This window comes from Penicillium riverlandense (assembly GCF_028828495.1).
Source record: "Penicillium riverlandense strain IBT 135883 chromosome Unknown utg000008l_segment0_segment0, whole genome shotgun sequence".
Taxonomy (NCBI): domain Eukaryota; kingdom Fungi; phylum Ascomycota; class Eurotiomycetes; order Eurotiales; family Aspergillaceae; genus Penicillium; species Penicillium riverlandense.
The window spans coordinates 1,484,165-1,502,567 of NW_026643199.1; the positions used below are offsets into that span (position 1 = coordinate 1,484,165).

Consider the following 18,403-nt stretch of genomic DNA (forward strand, 5'->3'; position numbering starts at 1 on the left):
GTTTGCCTACATGTTCTTCTATATTGCCTTGACCTTTTTTATGTCTTTCATTCCTATCATTTACCTAGGATTGTCGTTGGCGTTTCCTCAGGCATCACGGAAGATGACATCGGCCCCACTCGATGCGCCTTGGTTATATCCTGATACATTCGGACCTACTTTATCCGTCTTTGATGATGGACTAGCGGGATTTTGGGGCCGCCATTGGCACCAGCTCCTCCGCCATGGGTTCACGTCCACTGCACGATGGACTTCAGCAATACTTTTCAAAGGTCGAGACATGAATCCGTGGCTGAAAAGGGGCACTCATATTATGGTTGTGTTTTCACTCAGTGGATTTATGCATGCCTGTGGCAGCTATACGCAGTTCAAAAGGACCAATCCAGTCTCGGGTCCTTTTTTGTTCTTTTGTTTACAAGGCATTGCTATTGTTTTTGAAGACCTGTCAAAAGGACTACTCGCTGTTGCTCCACGATTGATACGTCGCATTCTAAACGGAGTGTTCATTTTCTGTTGGTTTGCCTTTTCTGGGCCTCTTATTACGGACGACCTTGCCATAGGCGGGTTGTGGTTGGTAGAAATCCTTCCGATCAGCCCTCTTCGCGGACTGGGATTAGCAATGGGCGACGGGTGGTGGTGCTGGCAGGGGCCTTGGTTTCGTTACTGGAGTGCCGGGACCTACTTGGGAACTGGATTTCGTCTTTCTTGATCAAATGCGACAAGATACTACGGCGCTCCGCTCCTCGCAGTCGGGGGGTTTCAGGAGGTCCAACGATATTATTGAAAAGCAATTTGCTCGAGCTATTGGTAAGTGATCTCTACTACGAAATGAACGAGGTAGTATATGCAAAAAGGCTTACCACGGCCAATGAGGCCAACTTTGTGCCCAATGGTCAGTCAGAACTAAATTGTAAGGTTTTCACTGCTCACCCACTCATTACCTGACTTGTAATGTGGATATTTGATCAAAACTATCAAGATAGAAGAAGCTTGGCATTCTGGGTATATTCTGGCGATATCCCTTTTATCAACTATACCGAACCCATAGTACGCGAAATCAACGCATAATGCCGCCAAGAACGTCATAAATCGAAACAGTTTAGTGCTGTACGAAAATTTTATCCATGGGTGGCAGCACACAAATAAAAAACACATCATGCAACGCCAGAATGATCCTCAATGCAATGCAATGCAATGCACCACCATGCATATAAAGAAACCCAAGTCCCATCGGAATACTCCACTGTGATCGTAATTCCGCCCAACCGATCTCCTCCTAATGCAACGGACCAACCCAGACCCCATCCACATCCCATCTGGACTCCATCGGTATACCTCATCATTAGCCTCCTAGCCCAAGCACCACTGCACAACATAACGTTCCGGACTCCATCCGGACCCCACTGTAAAACATTTCGAACGGGCTCCGCTCCACACAACATGAATCTCATCTCTTATCAACATACAACTTCTTTCTTCTCTGGACACTTCTATCTAAATGTGAGAATCCACGGCGGTCTTCGCGTGGGATGGAGGTAACTCCATGAACCATTTCATGCAAATTTCAAAACAAAGCAACGTAAGGCAAGGCAAATGCACAAATGCACAAATGCAAATGCAAATGCAAGCGCAAAAGTGGCAACCAGTTGTAAACATCAAAGAGAGAGAGGGGTATAAGCACAGGTTTATACCCAAAATCAAGAAAAAAAAAAGAGAAGAAAGGACGAGAGAGGAATCCTAGAAGCGCACACCCAGACCCTCATAATCTGGACGTGGAGGAGAACTGCCACTGCGAGCACGCCTGCCATACACCTCCAGCGCAGGCGCAGGCGCATAAACTTGTCCGCCACTCTGAATTAGAGGACCAGACAGATTGGGATGATAAAGTCGATAAGCGGGGACATGGCGCGGCGCCTGAAGACGACCTTGTTCCAGCAGTCTCTGGCGCGCATCACGGACGTCGACGCGGTGTCCGCCAAACTGCAGCAGCTGGGCGGGTTCCACATCCGGGTTCAAGCCCAGGTCATCGCTCTTCAGTCGCTCGTCCACGGAGCCCAGCTGGGGGATTGGCGGTGGTGGGTGGGTGGGGAAGGTGGTGTCTGATTGTAAGGCGCTCCCTCCTACGAGGGGATATTCGGCGGTCCAGCTGCCGGTTCCAGAAAGGAGTTGGTGCTGGGGTGCCGAGGAGGCAATCGGGGGGATCGAGTCGCTGGGGACTCCAGAAGACGACGGCTGCGGTGAGAAGCGAGGTGGGTATCTGACTGGTTCGGTGGCCCAAGACTGGTGTGAGTATCCAGAGTCAGCTCGTGTGAGTGGTTCGGGCACAGGTCGATCTGGAATATTGGCGATAGGGTTGGAAGAAGTGGAGGAGAGAGGCACTGCGCCAGGCATGATAGCGGACGGGTGCGTGATAGGAGCGATTGTCGTCGCAGAAGAGGCACCGGGTACGGGGAGCTGTTGAAGCTGTTGAAGTTGTCTCCTGTGAGTCGGCATCGTGACAGTAATGTCCTCTTCGTATGGAAGGGGTGGTGGATACGGAAGAAGAGACGGTACGCTGGCGGACAAATCTCGAATAGCCTCAATGGGCGCGAGCGATCCACGGCGGGAATTCAGTCTTGATCCCGGTGCAGTGTGCAAATCCAAGCCGGGAAGGGGATAGTTGCGTAGGTCGTAATAGCCTGGCTCGCTGTAGGTCGATCGGTCCATCGCTCCATCAAACCCCTCCAACTCATGAGAGGTCACCTCGTGGGACAGCGGAGATGCGAATTGGTTGCTATCCAGAGACTCTGCGGATCGCTGCATCTGTAACCCAGGCTGCGTCTGCAGCCCCTGCGCAGTAGGCACTGATGCCGGTCGTCGTACCGGCAGCTCAGCTTCCAACATACGCCGAGCGGCCATAGTCGCATAAGTGGGTGTGTTCTCTTTCTGTGCCGGTCTGGGAGTCGCGCTTGATCCCGGGGTATCGGGAGTCAGCTGAGAGCTACTCAGCCGACGACGAACAGCATCTAGTGCCTGCTCCGCTGCCGAGGCTAAAACTGCAGAGTTACCTCCATTTTCGCTGAGAGCCGGCGTGCGACTTGATGATCCTCGTCCATGGACAGAAGACACTTTGACCAGTGGAGTCACAAGCTTGGTGCCTCGAGGTCGTCGGGGATCCCTGGCGCGTCTCCTTGGCCGTCTTTCCTGCTGTCTTTCTTGCTGCCTTTCTTGCTGCCTTTCTTGCTGCCTTTCCTTGAAACTTTTAGCCCTCTCATACCGCTTAATCACTTTCCATTCACCTTCGTCCGATGGAACCGGAGGGCTCGAAGATGGCGGAGATTGTTTGGCCCGTTCAGTGGTCTGGCTGGCTTGCGAGAGAGACGGAGAGATTTTAGGCGGCGACCTGGTCTCTTGGTCCGTTTCGTACCCTTCTTCTGATTCGTAACCTGCCTGTCTGAAGATATGCGGCGGGAACAGCTCCAGTCTAAAACGTGGAGGTGGCACCGCCATCTCCTCTGGAGACTCGGCGCGAGGCGAACCCAGCTCATTCCAGTTGAAGGTCGAATTGCGCGATAACCGTCCCTCGTCAGCTGACGAAGAGTCGGGGATCGACGATGAAGAGCTGCTCGACCGGTCAAAGACTGACCTTTGGTTCCTGACGGCCCGCTGTGAGGAACTGGGAGAGTTGACATCAATCTCGTTGCTGATGCTCTTCATAAGTTGCCGCAGATTCTCCCGCGCCTCACGAAGGACCGGTGGGTACGAAGCCCCGGGGGACTTCTTGGGGAATAGCTCAGCCAGACGGGAGGCGTGCGTTTCGTATTCGCGATAGTCTCGCACAAGTCCGCAGTCGTGGTAATGGGCCATCTTTTCCTTAGCACCTTCATACGATTTGCACAGGAAGCGGGTAGTAACAATCAACCAGGAATCGTAGAAGCCAGGATCATTCTTGTTCGGAACTCCCTTGTATTCCTCGTCCTTGATTCGGAGCTCATCTCGGCAAAACCCCTGTACCACGCTGTGAATCTTGACGACGTCCACCGCCGAATCACCTCTGTACATGGAGAAAAAGCCCTCTTGGCTGCTCTCAGTGAAAGATCCCGACAGATCCGGAACGGTGGGTTTGGCTGTATCATCGCCATTCGAGGTATCCCCGTTTGAGTACTCCGTACCTGAATATCGTATCGATTGACGTGTGGATGTAGTTTGTGAGGAGAACGGGTCTGGATCCGTAGTCCGCTCGATCAGCCCATAATGAATAAGAGTTCCCAGCGTGGTGTCAAGGTCAGCTTCCTCGCCGGTTTGAGCTTTAGTCAAGATGTCCACGTTTGAAGCTGCCATTGCGGGTCGACCGAAATTAAGCATCCCAACGGGTACCTGGTGGCCAAGAAATGAGAGAAGATTAATCAAATTCAAGGCTTGTCTGAACTGCAGCCGATACAGATCATTCATAATGCTCAGGAACGGCTCGGCAAGCTTCTTGTCGGTCACTTGAGATTTGATGCGGAACTTCTCGATCGGCTTGCCTGTCGCATTCAGACGATGGCCGATGGCATGGATGGCCAGTGGTAGACACTCGTAGTGATTAACCAAATCTTTAGCTTTGGACTCCTGCTCTGCGGTCGGCCGCTTGATTCCAAGATCCTTGAAGAGAAGATGGCAGGCATCTTCAACCTTCAACTTGGAGATCTGTAGGCAATATGGCTCAAAGAGGCGCTGCTTCTTTCGTAGCGTCGGGTCGACCGATGTGTAAATGATGCTGCATTTTTCCTTCCACGGCAAGAGCTGTTTGAAGTCATTGAGATCGTCATCAACATCAAAGGTGAGTCCATCAAAGACCAAAAGCCAATGCTCGCGTTTCTGCAGCCAGCTGCGTACGGCATTCACATAGGTCTTGGACTCTCTGTACTCGGGATCTCGGGCTTCTTCGGGGTCGATAAGCATGGCGACCTGTGCAATCTCCCAGAAACACTTGTAAGCCGACTCGCGGGTTTTGGAGTCTATCCAGAAGATTCCTCCTGGAAAGCAATGTCGCTGGTTGAAGACATACTGTCGCGCTAGATGCGTCTTGCCAGAGCCCGGGACACCGGAGATCAAAACCGCTTTGGTCCGTTTCGCGCGCGACTTGGCCAGGAACAGGCGCTGATGAAGCACGTCCAGTTCTTTCTTCATGCCGAAAAAAGTCGCGTTGGGATGAAAGCCGGGAGGGACGATGAACAGGGACGGTTCCTCATGAGGAATCGTGGGGAAGGAGAGGGCACCATCGTTGTCCATGTCTTGAGTTGGGGAATAATGGCCTTCACTAGCCGGGGGAGGCGGCACAGTGGCCACGGAGTGACCTAGGGAATAAGTCAGCGACTGATTGGGAATGGTTTGGTCAGGATAAAGATATCAGCTAAATTGGAGGACACGAGATAGGAGCCTTTCCACCAGCAATAGCAAACTAAATACAAAGAACGGAAGCAATCAACTCAGTCTCGTACCTTTTATGGGAGTGAGGGGAGGCTGAACCATATGGGTCAATTGTGATCCCACTGGCTAGGAAAGACAGCCAAGAACCGTCAAGCGACCAATTCCTTGGAAAGACCGAGGCTGTCGATGACTGTCAAATGACCGTCTTGCCCGTCCACCTGCTTGACCGGAAGTCCAGCCTCCCCTCTCCTATAGAAGGTATGCTCGGAAAGAGCCATCGTCTCCAAACAAAACGAGGAAGCCACAGGACCAGCAGGCTAGCAGAATTTGACCAAATAAAAGCATAGAGACTTGGGTAGCATATTCAACGGGCAGGATTCAAGACCATCGAACTGTTCAGGGAGTACCATGGCCAGGTAGAGAATCGGAAACGACGACGTCAAATAACAAACGCTGGCCAGCAAATAGAAAAAGGCATCAACATCAAGCAGGAGGCTCCTCGATCTCGTAATCCCTCAAGGTAACCGACTCTCCTGGCGAAGGGAGAAGATGGGAATCCCTACCGATGGGCGACCTCAAATCAGGCATGCTCTGCCTCAGTGGGTCATCTGTTCTTTCTGTAATCGTCAGCACTGCACCAAGAATTGCCTACCAAGTAAGTTGGAGGCGGTCTGGTGGCTCAGGAGGGGAGAGAAGATAGATATCATGAATTTCCAAAGCCCTTACTTACCTGGAAATATTTCCCTAGCTGTAGCCGCGTGCTCCAGAGCCCGCGTCTTCTTCTCTTCCACCCAGCGATCAGCAACCACGGCGGGGGCCTGACGAGAGTAGCGCATCAGAGCTTCCGCCACAGCCTCATAGCCCGGCGCATTCTCATCCTCAAATTTGCACATGTGGCTGTGATCAGCCTCGATGCCCATGCGCTCCACGCCTTCGATGTAGGGCGCCGCTGACGCTTCATCCACAATCACTTCCCGTGTGCCACGCACATCGGTTGAGCGTGTTTCGTGGAAGAAATAGATATGGAAGCGAGGCATGAGGTCGGCAAAGAGACTGTTGATGTGTTGGAGGGTCTCGTTGTTGGTGCGCAGCGCCTGGACCAGCTGGGGCGATGATTCCATGAACTTCTTGGGCAGGACCGCGCTGCAGATATTGTGCAGCAGGAGGCCCCATTTGGCGATATCGGATCCATTGTGTGGGGTACCGAGGAAGAGGATGCCGAAGGTGGATACGTAGATAGATCGTAGGTGCTCCGTTCGGACGCTTCGGAGGTTGAAGCTGTAAATCAGGGCGCGCTTGACGACCAGTCCGCCTAGTGAGTGGCAGACGAAGATGATAGGGCGCTCGGTGCAGTTGCGCAACTAGAGACTAGGTCAGCTCGAGGGTTCCATCTGATGCTTAGTCCCACCCCGGTTGAGATCAAAGGATGGTATAGTGATCTCGACCACTTACGCTTCGGTTGGCGGCCAAGGAAGAAGCCAACGTCTCTGCATGACTGACGATGGTATCACGCGATGCGCCATCAGTAAAAGCCGTGACGTTCGCGTTGTAGCCATATGTGAGGATGCGCGGGCGCACGGGAGCGAGGATGTCGGGGAGAAGGTCGAGAGGCCAGAAGCAGCCCGTCTGCTTGTGGCTCGTCCAAGAGTCGTGAGGGTTACCGTTGAGGCCGTGGACGAAGACAATATCGACCTGAGGGTCGCCGCGGGGGAGGTAGATCTGGGTCAAGCCAAAAGGCTTGACGGCGGGCGAGTCAGGCATGGAGAAACGATTATGCTCCAGCCATTATGGGAAGAAGGGAGTGATGTGGCTGGCTGTGGTTGGAGGGACGAGTGGTGGTTTATAAGTGGACCGGGCGTGTTCCCCTGACCGGAGCAGATGACTTTGGGGAGTGGATGGATCGTCCCGGCCGTGACTGGTGGGGGTGAGTCAGTAGTGCGACCAGGGGGCGACGATTCAGGGACAAGACTTAGTGGGCGAGGACAAGGCAGCGACTAGGGCCGGAATCGGGCAAGCGAAGAGTAAGAGAAGGTCAACTATAGAATAGAGAATGGAATCATCATAGGCAGAAGCGCACAACCCGGGGAAGAAAAGCAGCTAGAGGCGATCACCCGCGGGTCTAGTGCACCACCCGTGAAGAAAGTGATCAGGTCGGCTGACGGGGATGTTGGGGTAGGTCCCCAGGTGCCTGATCGGATCGTGGCTAGAGGTGCCAGGCTGACAGAGTGGCTGTGTCGGAAGGAAAGAGGCAACCGAGTATGTATGGATGGATTTACCCCGGTACATTGTGTACACTGGATGTACTCGGATGCTCGTAGTGGAGGAGCGTATCATCTTGCCCTAATGCGTTGCCCTAATGCTCCCATCTCCTGTAAAGTTCAATGTTGCCGCTAATGATATTAGGACTAGGGCTACAATCGCCCTGGGTCCAGGTACCAAGGTGCAGCGATCCATGGATCTACCCAGGCGATCGAGGACCCAGATCGCGGTCACCCGATAAGATCACTTTCTTCAAAGCTTAGGTTCTGCTTCGACTGCTATTGTTTAGAGCATGGTCTGTTGATTCCCTTTTCGATAGTGCGTAGTAGAGCCACGGGTGACTACGCCCTTTGGCTGATTCTGGTATTGACTGCTCTACGGTCCCAAGGTTGATCGTTTCTGCCTAGTGCGTGATCTATGAACTCTTCATTCCTGCCCGTTGGTTCTTCCCTCTCTCTGGTAAACCCTTCTACCTACTTACACACATTGCATAGACGTTGATTACGATGTTAGAGGCCTCGAACTATTCTAGCGGTGCAAGCCTTCACTTGAGTGGGTTCAGTGTGGTTCAGTATACTGGCAAGGATAGATATCACGAATAGTACACGATATTTAGGGCATGGCCGGGTTGGAACAAGGATTTGCCCATAACTACGGCAACGTTCTGGTCGGCGTCTCGAACGAGTCGCTCGTCCGAGCCTCAAGATCCTCCGATTTCTCGAGCTGCAGATAATGAGCCCCGAACAAGAGAAACAACCAAGAGTAGTGTATCTCAAGAGGCAGGTCACCAGTTTATTTCCCCCGGAAGGCAGGCTTCCTCTTCTCAGCAAAAGCTCGCAGCGCCTCATAGCGGTCCTCAGTCTGAATCACGCCCTCATAAGCCCTATTCTCCGACACCTCGCCAAGCATAAACCCCTGCACCGCCTTGAGCGCCTGCTTGATAGCAATGGGCCCACCCTCACAGATATCCTGAGCCAACTTGATGCTCTCGCGCAGCACCTTCTCGCGCGCCACGCCCTCCTGAGCTCCCTCCTCCGGCAACACCTCCACGAGCCGGTCACAGAGACCCATGAAGTACGACTCCGGTCCAGACACCCGGCGGCCGGTGAGGATCATGTCGCGTGCCCGGTTGACCCCGATCAGTGAGGGAAGTCGGTAGGTGCCTCCTGCACCGGGGATAATGGCCAGTCGGGTTTCGGGGAGCCCGACGACGCTGGAGGAGCCGAAGACGCGGAGGTGCGTGCATAGCGCTAGCTCTAGGCCGCCGCCCAGAGCCATTGAGGATATGGCGGAGATTGTGGGTACCTGGAGAGCGGCGAGCGCGCTGAACGTGGCGCGGAGTTTCTCGAGGAATGCTTCGGTCCTGTAAATGGAGGGGATTGTAGGTGAGTAAATGAAAATGATGGTGGTTTCTCAATTTGAGACTGAAGGGAATGCGCACTCTGCTTGAGACATATGCGCGCGCTCCTTCAGATCGGCCCCGGCGCAGAACGCGGCGTCCACATTGCTGGCCACCACCAGAGCCCTGGTCGGTCCATTGCCCTCTTCTGCGGCAATCGCGTTCACCTGGTTCGAGAGGGCCTCGAGCAGCTCACGCGAGATCGCGTTGCGGGCCTTGGGCCGGTTTAGCTGCAGCACGCGCACATGCCCTGAGCCCGGGGCTGGGATATGCTGGGTTTTGATGACGTCGTCGTCGGGGGTGGTGCTGAAGCGCGAGATGAACACCCGCGAGGTGGCCACTGCTGGGCGAGAGAGATAGCGAACGGAGGAGAGGCAGATGAGTCGAGGTGACAGTGTCGTCGCCATTGTGTCAATGATAATGTGAATGAGTACGGAGGTGAAGAATTGAAGTTCGGCCGGCGTGGGGAGCTCGGGGGTGTGGGGAAAGCATGGACCCGGAAAGCCGACGGTGGCCGAAAATGAAAATAAAACATAGGGTATAATATGTACACGCTAGCTACCATTCATACACACAATTACTATATACAATCCAACGGGGTCCGGTATTCCTGCACTTCCCAATCACTCGGCCACGTCCAGTCCGGCGTCCGGCTGATGATATCGTATGCTTCTTGCACGACGGAGGCCGAGGCCGACTCTACCCGATCATCTTCTTTTTCCAGGAACGCTCGGATGGCCACTAAGATGCGGTGCATCTTGATGTCTCCACTCATATAGGCGTCGGTGGTTTCGGTAAGAATATCTGCTGACCGACTCATCCACAGCAACAGGTTCAACAGGCCATCATCGTCCCCTGCAGTCCCCAGAGCCCGAACAAAGGCATGTAGCGTTGCTGGCGTGGGAACCTGTAGTATGGGCGGCACGGCCAGCGACGACTGGGTACGCTCCGCCGTGAAAATGCTCTGCTCCGCCGCCTCGGGAGATTTGGGAGAACAGTTAACCAGGTGGTCGAAATGGTCCTTCAAAGTGCGGAGGCCAGTCTGAACCATGTCGTCGAAGTCAGTACTGGCCCGAGGAGGGAGGGTTCTGCGGACAATTCTCAACCCCTGTTTGGCATCGTGAGGTGAATTGAGACCTGCGGCGACAGCCTTGGTGAACACCACGCACATAGAATGCAGTGCCTCGGTATCAGGTTGTGCGGAATGCTTCTGCATCAACTCCACGACCTCGAGGGTCTCATGCCAGGCAAGAATCCACTGGGCACTGCGTTTGATCTTCCGACGCGGTCTGTGGGTGCGTTTGCGGGACAGCGCGGCGAGAATATGCAACCAGGCCGGCGTGCACGCGTGGTCTCGCAACTTGGTCAACTCGATCGCATGAGGCAAGGCGTGTGGAAGATGACGGTTGTAGTCGAACAGACTCTGAGTCGAATGAGATAACCGGAAGTCGGGGAAAAGAATGGGAAAAAGGTCGCCAATGGAGGAAGCCCGATAGGGCGAGTTAACATCACCGAAAGGCGTATGCCGGCACAGAAAGCCAATGAACGCCCCGAAAAGATAATCCGGAATTCCATGGAAAGACCTGAGGTCCTGTCTTTGGTATTGAGATGGTTTCCTCCATACCGTTGTCAAGGCCTCCTTCTGTGCCTGGCCAATCGTGCTGCAGTTCAGGTAACGTAATCCCGAGTGAAAACTGGGAGCCGTGCTCAATAGAAGAGCCAAGAATTTCCTCGAAGGACGAAGCCCTTTTGAGAGCATATCCTCAAGAAGGTCATCCAGTGTGGGTGGCTCCGTGCGGACGTAGATAATGTCACGCGCAGACGCTGGCTCTGGATAAACCTCGCGGCCATCTCCCGGTAGGGCATGAGCGGTGTCGTCAAATTTTCGTTCAATGGTCTTTCTTCGATAGATCAACTTTTCAGCCATGGCAGCGTAAACATCCTCGTTAGGAGGAAAGCCGTTATCTTGATAGGTCAGAAAGCAAGCCCACGCTTCGCGTACAGTCCTTGTGGCGCGGATTCGTGCCATCCAAATCCATGGATGCTGCGGATCATTTTGAATTGCACGATGTAAGCTCCGCGTTGGTGGTCGCATCAAGGAACGAGTTTGCACGGTCGGGCTGCCATCTGTATCCCAACCGGCCAGGACTGCGGACATATTCTCCAAGTGACCAGGGCAGTAGCCTGCTTCTCTCATTTGCGCGATGACTAGCATCGCACGGCTAGATCGCCCGTCATTTCCCCGTTGCGAATCAATTCCCAGTTTCTCTTCCTTCCATGGTGGCCATGAGGGAGCCTTGAGCTCGGCAGACTGACGTTCCTCCACGGTCTTCTTGTGAGTCAGCTGAACTGCAATGAGGGCTCGGTAGCCTTGTCGTATTACTGGTACGACCGGTTCGTGTGTAGCCATGGCCTTGAGAATCTCGAATTGCGCTTGCTGCTGAATCGAAAAGAATCGATAAGGGCCTTTTTTGATTGGTTTTGCCAGCAGTCCAAGGATAAAATTGAATCTGTCGCATCTTCCAGCATCAGTGTATTGTGCTGCTTGGTCTGAGGATGTCAAGACAAGGACAGATGCCCGGGCAATGGTGACAAGCGCCTCTGGCCACACTTGCCGAGCGTGAAACATCAGGCTAACGACTAAATCCATGAAGGCCACTGTATCAATCTTGGGATGGAAGGTATCAGGTAGCGAGGATTTGTCGAAGTCGGCGTTGGTTACTTGTGTTTGCACAACTGGAAGCTGTAGTCCACTCATGAGATGAAGAGAATAAATCAGGAGCAAGCGAAAAGTTTGGCGTCCCAGATACTTCCCCTTTAAGAGAAAAAATGGAATAAAAGAAGGTACCACAGGTGCATCAGTGTCTGTTCTGCTTCTGCGATCCGCCTCGAAGGTGAATAATCGCCAAGTTGCCTCGTGAGCGTCCCGACTCTTTAGGATCCAGGCCCAAGACACCACATCGGAGGCGCCATAACCCATGGACCTAAGATGTTCGTAGGGACGCTCACCAAAGACTTCCTGGAGCGCGGCATTCAGGCCATCTGTGTCGGTGTCGGCGCCACGGGCAATCAATGGATCCACTTTTTGAATATAGTCTGCAAGAATTGTTTGCAAGGACACTTGTGGATCATCGAGCCCCAACTTTGGAACCTGGTGCGTTCTCTTATCATGAGAAAGCCGCTTTGGTCGAATGCTTCCGCCTAGTGGATGTCCGGTGTTCCGCAGAGCCCGGTCAATATAATCAATCCGCCTGGGTTTCCTGGTCTGTGTGGGACTTTCATCGACGTGTGGTGTTTCAGCCTCATCAACAGAGGTGTCGTGCTTCGAGGCTTGGGCTGGTCCCAGAATTGCGCGCGCGTTCTCCAAGGACATATCCGACCCGAGGCGATCTAACAAGTTTGATTGCAATGCCCACTCCCCCCGTTTCTCCGGATATGATATGGTTGCAGGCAATTGTGAGGGGCCAGCAAAGGTGGTGGACTGGCACAGTTGGCGGATGCTTGGTATGGTACTTAGGTGCAAGCCACCACCCACATAGAGGGAGGACCTGGGCTCATCGCGACGTTGCGCCTAGAATAAAACAAAAGCATTCATTAGCATCAATTCACCCCTTTAGCCCAGTATGAAGTACCTGTCTCCAGCGACGGCGGCTCAACCAATGCGCCGGTTTCAGAGAGGATATCTCCGAAAGGCTTCGGGCAGGGCTCCGAACTGATAACATCCATGAAGGTTGTCATGGATCAGGCAGTTCCAGCGCCACAGGTCCAGAGCGGAGCCAACAGTAGTCGAGGAATGGGAAGTGGTTCAAAGCATGACCACTTTTTTTCTCCCGTAACATTATTCACCAACCAAGTCGCGCTGTGCTCACGTGACCGATCGTCACGGGTTGCGCTTTGGAAATCGCGCAATCTGAGTCTCACGCAGAACTGTATCTTTCTCGTCCTTCAGGCAAAACAGTCACCCTCGACTCGTGGGGGTTTGCCTGCTGCTCTTGGATTCCGATTCCTCAATTCCGTCCGCGCGACATTCTTCTCGATACACCCTTCTTCCAGCGGTGGCGTAGCAGATTGACCCTCTGTTATCCCCTCGCTCTTCGCGATCCTCCATCCTCTGCGATTCACCCGCGTTGGCCCTCGCATCGAACTCCCGTCTGCCACCGCTCCCTCGTCCGACCAGCCGGCGCTTTATACCCTGATTAGTTCTTGGTCTGTCGTCGCTCGGTCGCATTCTCCCTATCTCTATCTCCAGCCTTCAATTGTCCCAATCTCCGTGGAAGTGAGCAGTCTTTGCACCGGCGCGACCTGGCAACCATGAGCGCCGACGAAGGTGGAGACGCAGTCTTGGTGCCCGCCACCAACGGCGAACACCGTCCCTCTCCTCCCGATTCTACTGCGGTCGCGACTCCAGGCAAGAGAAAACGTTCGAGTCAGGATGAAAAATCGGCTCAAGAATCGGGCTTGTCGGCACCCCAGGACAGACAAGATCTCCACGAAACATTACAAACCCTGGTTGATCTTCTTCTCAAGTAATTTTACTCTTCGACAATCTTGCTGCCTTTCTTGCTGACAATTCACAGACATGACTCCGAACTCCAGCTACTCTCCTGTCCCTTTGCGGCATCTACGAGCAAGCCCCGGACGAAGCGCGCCAAAACCTCGAATGACCAAGAACTCTCTAGTATACAATCACGGGTGAACTCGAGCCGCTATAGTACCCTGCAGGAATTTTTGGCGGACATCGAAAAGGCATCTGCCGCGGTCATTGAGCGTAACCAAAACCAAGCAAATGGCACCAAGCCCGACGGGCCCCCTCTGACGGAGGTGGTCAACCGCATCGCTGCGTTCAAAAAGCACATGAATACCCTGGTCGGACAGTCGTTTGTCAACCAGGTCGACGTGAAAGCAGAGGCATCTGATGACGATTCAGAGGCCCCGGTGTGGTCCACTGTATCAAACATGGGCGCTCGTGAAGACAAGCAGGCACTGACGCTTTTTGGAAACCCGTCAAATCCACGACATCTCTTCTCGAGTCTTCAAAAATCCACCAAGGTCCCCCTTCTTTCGTCTGAATCAGAGGCGGAAAAGTTCGTCGAGGTTCAGGAACCACTACGCGAAACTGCCTTGCCTAGTGGTATCACATCAACCAAAGTGGTTCCCTACAATCTGGAAGCTGATCATAAGTCGCCGAAATTAACGTTCGGCGATGTGTTTGCGCCCCGCCAAGGGTTACCTCAATTGGAGCCTCCACGCAGGCGACGCAGCCGAAGCATGTCAAGCACCTGGATCGATCCCTTTGATGCTATCTTGGACACACGGTCCTTTTTGGGTGAACGCAACAATTATTGTCTCTCCTCACTACCCTCTGGGCAATGGCTCCAGTATGGTGGCGTTACTTCGTCGCCGTCTTGTTGGGGTCGCCTTGAAAAGCACGGTGATGGAGACGTTGGTCCGAGACGTCATGGGGATTTCACGCTCTGGACTGATGACGACTCGTCCTTGTTACAAGGGGTTTATTCATCATTTGCCCCGTCGTTCGACAGCTCCGGTGCGGTTATCGAGGCCGATCTCAAGGACATGGTTTGGTGGAGTAAGCGAGGTTCCAAACGCTTGCGCACACTGCTCTCACTCCCGTATATGGAAGGTGTCAAAGATCAGGGAAATTCTACGGTACAACCTGGCAACATTGGCGAACTCGACGAGAGCACTCTGGACGAAATGGTCGCAAATTTCAATCCGAATGACTTTGCTGAGAATGTTGGGGAGAACGATGTGGAAAATAAGGAGGAGCCCGAATCCAAAGATGTTGAGGAAATGCTTGGGGATATTAGCGAATTGCTGGATACATTGAGTTCCTATCAGAAAGTCCGCAACCTCACTCTGCCGTCCGACGGTGACCAGGAAACCGAGTCCAAAGAATCGCCCGAGCCCGACTTTGGCACTCCACGTACCCCGTCCTCCGCAGAATCAGCCATTTACGATACTTTGAAGTCCAGTCTGGCTGCGCTTATCAGCAACCTGCCACCATATGCTGTTGCAAAGTTGGACGGCGATCAATTGGCAGAGTTGAATATCAGCCAGACGATTCTGATCGAAAACCCGAACTACAGCGGCACAATGGACAAAGACGACTACACCTTGCAACAGGAACGGGCTGCGGCGATGGCTGCCTCAGCGGCCAACGCCCCGAATCGTACCTCCACGCCATCCAGCGTGCGCTCCAGCAGTTTGCAGGGATCCCATGGCGGCTATAACCAGCGTGCTTACGTCTCCAATGCTCGAGTTTCGCAAGGTGGATTCCAAGTACCGCCCCAACACGCACGCCAGTCCTCTGCCGGTGTCTACACACCCCAGGCTTACGGCGGGGTTCGTCCACCAAGCACAAACACTCCATCCCAGCGCCCAGGATATCTCCAGCAGTATTCGCAGATGACGCCTCAGTACAGTCAGGCGAACAATGTCCCACAATTCCAGCGTGCCGGTCCCAACGGGTACACTCCTTATTCGGCTCAACAAGGCCAGTCATCCGCTCAAGCCTCTCCACAGCCCTACACGCCGCGCCCCGGACAACCCGCGCCGTACAACCAAAAACAGCCGTCTTATTCCACACCACAGACACGGACGCCATATGCGAATGCAGGTGCTGCCAATCCAGCACAGCAACGGTACCAGCAACAGAATTACGCAAACTCCGCTGCCGCCGCGACCTACGCTCGCAGCGCCGCCGAACAAGCCGCATTGATGGACCGTAACAAGGCACAGCTGGCAGCTCAACAAACTCGGCAAAGCCCATCGACGCCTCAGACGCTAGGCCAAAGCATATCTCCAGAGCGCAGCGTCACGCCTGCCAGCAAACAGAATGGCACACCTGTTCCGTCATAACTTCCTATCTCTTGATTGCCAGCAAGTACTTTTTCTTTGAGAGCAGAGTTTGGACAGCAAAAAAAGTCTCTGTTTTAGAAAGCTCAAACGCGCAGAGGAGTGTGATCTTGTTTTGTGCTGCATTTCGGATTTTCCGCCTTTCTTCTATTCTCACCCATTGTGTTGCTACGGATCTACTTGCTTTTTATCTGGTGTTCTTTGTCTTTTCGGTGACAGCAATTGGCGCGGAAGGGGGGTTTTTTTACTCTCTTAAGACGGGGTTGTGGGTTGCTCTCGAATTATTCACGATGGCTGTGCTCCGGCGCAGTCAGTCCTCCTTTTTTTCCCTCTTATCTGTCTACTACTAGGAATTTTTAAACAGCTAAACTTAGAAGGTCCCTTTCTTGCTTTGGTGCAATTCAATCAATGCATTCAACCATCATCTTATCTCCTCGTAAATGGTTAATCGGTAACAATTCAAAGTGGTATTCGGTATGAGCTCAAATCCAATCAACATAAACAAAAGGACTCCCAAAACACCTCATCTTCCTCGCCAATGCCCTATCAAATCAATGCCAGTTTCCATCCGTACCCTATGCCAAACGCCGTCTCTTTCTCTAAGCTTGTTCCATCATGTCAGATGGTATCATATCGTCCAAGTCTTGTTTGCTGATTTTGCTATATCTCAAGGCTCTCGAGGCCCTCTTCTCGCCTTGAATATAGAGAGACTTAGGGGATAAACATGGCTGCGACAGTCATGAAACCAAAGTACCTATCGAGGAAAGATTAGTCTCGTCTCTTCTTTTCAAGGGCATCAAAAGGACGAGAAACATACAATGTCGCACACCGCCAGCCATCCCTCGAATCAACCAACGTCTCGATCCCAGCGGAGTAACTCGCCGCAATAGCAGCCGCCGCGCCGCCCACGACAGTCACGACGACGAGTCGGCCCGAGAACTCAGCGATCATGCTGAATGCCAGCAGCGGGAGCAATATCGCGCCGGCGCCGATGATAATGGCCATATACACTGGTGCCGCGGCGGCGGAAGCGGCCAGGCGCGGGGTCAGCGAGACGAGGTCGGCGTCATGGTCCAGGAACTTGGTCTCGGAGGCGGCGACGGGGTTGTGTTCTTTCATCCAGGCCCGGTACCTGTGGATATCGGTTTCTGAGGCGCGGGGGAGAGTCTGTGCGACTTTGCTGTATGCGCTGAGGGCGTTGTCTATACTTCGTTAGGATTTGCCTTCCAGTAGACTCCCTCTTCTGGGTGAGATGAGGAAACTCACTGTATTGCTCAGTCTTTTGTATCAGATTAGACATTAGGTCCATGCGTCGATAGTGCAGGGACGAGTACACCTGGTGCTTGACATCCATCCGCCGGGAAGCAGGCATAACCTTTGTACCTTCCTCCTCGGCGGTGGCGGAACGATGCAGTTCGTCGTACTCGTCGAGGGATTGCAGATCCTCTTCCATCTGTGCGATCTCGTCCTGCAGATGTAGCAAAACGCGATGGTTCAGGTTCTCAAAGCGCCGGTACAGCGGCGGAAATCCGGTTTTCTCCTCCGCGACGGGCTGGGTGAGATGGGATGCCACAAGTCCATAGCCCGATGGTCCTTGGGAGGTGCTGCTCCGCCTGTTTGTGAGCGCATCGCGGTGAAGACTGTCTTCCGGGCTGCTGGGTGGAGACGGCGGCAGGGGTGATCTATGCATGTCCTGTGTGTAGTAACTTTCTGGTCGAGTGATTTCCAATTGACGGTTGCCGGACGACGATGCATTGGCCTTGGCTGGGAGGGACTTTGATTGTGCGGCTGTAGACTTCCGCGCCAGCTGCAACTGATTCTCTGATGTCGAAGTCGCAGCAGTACCCGATGACCGGCGCGAGTCACTCGAACTTCTTGAGCCAAAGGAACTTTGTGGGTTATGGCCTCCGCTCGACTTCAATAAACCATGTGCCACGGGACTTGTTCGGGGTTTAGGAGATTGAATCTTGGTGAGGGCTTGCGTTCCTTCCTCTTCCGATTCTGAAGACGACTCATCGTTATCGTCGAGGAACTCGAAGACATTGGGGGTCTTGTTCGCCGGCTCTGTGGGTGAGGGATCGGAAGTCTTGAGTGATTGCTTGGATTGCTCGGTAGTCTCGACAGGGCCAGCCTGTGTGGTCGAAACCGTGGACGTCGTCCTTTTTCGTCCATCTTTCTTATTGTTATTCTTCTTGGTACGCTGTTGGAACGGCATGGTGATGATGATCGACAGTCGTCGGTGACGATACCCGGGATTAACTGATTAGATTGAATAGGCCATGCCCGGCTTAGTGAAAGGACATGAGATGAAGGATAAATAACTCCCCATGGGGGTTTTCAGACATTGCAGAAAGGGGCGGCAGCGATAATGAGGGCGAAATTCCATGCGATGTGATGGGAGGCGTGTTTCATGGAATCTAGGGGTGATAGTTTGGGGCGATCCGAGTGACGACCAACGGGAGCAGGGGATAGTTCGTG

The 18,403-nt window shown here is 53.5% G+C and overlaps 5 protein-coding genes across 5 annotated transcripts; 1 reads left to right on the top strand and 4 right to left on the bottom strand.

Annotated features, from left to right (window-relative positions):
* Window positions 1–1,737: 1,737 nt before the first annotated feature.
* On the bottom strand, window positions 1,738–7,152 carry N7474_009601 (uncharacterized protein; the record flags this gene model as incomplete). Its single annotated transcript, XM_057201011.1, has 3 exons — window positions 1,738–5,318; window positions 6,122–6,752; window positions 6,844–7,152. The coding sequence occupies 3 exons, from the start codon at window positions 7,150–7,152 to the stop codon at window positions 1,738–1,740; spliced, it is 4,521 nt and encodes a 1,506-aa protein (XP_057048998.1).
* Window positions 7,153–8,442: 1,290 nt separating this feature from the next.
* On the bottom strand, window positions 8,443–9,456 carry N7474_009602 (putative mitochondrial methylglutaconyl-CoA hydratase (Auh); the record flags this gene model as incomplete). Its single annotated transcript, XM_057201012.1, has 2 exons — window positions 8,443–9,013; window positions 9,092–9,456. The coding sequence occupies 2 exons, from the start codon at window positions 9,454–9,456 to the stop codon at window positions 8,443–8,445; spliced, it is 936 nt and encodes a 311-aa protein (XP_057048999.1).
* Window positions 9,457–9,629: 173 nt separating this feature from the next.
* N7474_009603 (uncharacterized protein) lies at window positions 9,630–12,422 on the bottom strand (the record flags this gene model as incomplete). The annotated part of the gene is made up of 1 exon (XM_057201013.1): window positions 9,630–12,422. One exon carries the CDS (start codon window positions 12,420–12,422, stop codon window positions 9,630–9,632), a length of 2,793 nt encoding a protein of 930 aa, XP_057049000.1.
* Window positions 12,423–13,360: 938 nt separating this feature from the next.
* On the top strand, window positions 13,361–15,928 carry N7474_009604 (uncharacterized protein; the record flags this gene model as incomplete). The annotated part of the gene is made up of 2 exons (XM_057201014.1): window positions 13,361–13,575; window positions 13,627–15,928. 2 exons carry the CDS (start codon window positions 13,361–13,363, stop codon window positions 15,926–15,928), a joined length of 2,517 nt encoding a protein of 838 aa, XP_057049001.1.
* Window positions 15,929–16,636: 708 nt separating this feature from the next.
* On the bottom strand, window positions 16,637–18,140 carry N7474_009605 (uncharacterized protein; the record flags this gene model as incomplete). The annotated part of the gene is made up of 3 exons (XM_057201015.1): window positions 16,637–16,679; window positions 16,743–17,127; window positions 17,192–18,140. The coding sequence occupies 3 exons, from the start codon at window positions 18,138–18,140 to the stop codon at window positions 16,637–16,639; spliced, it is 1,377 nt and encodes a 458-aa protein (XP_057049002.1).
* Between the last annotated feature and the right edge of the window lie 263 nt (window positions 18,141–18,403).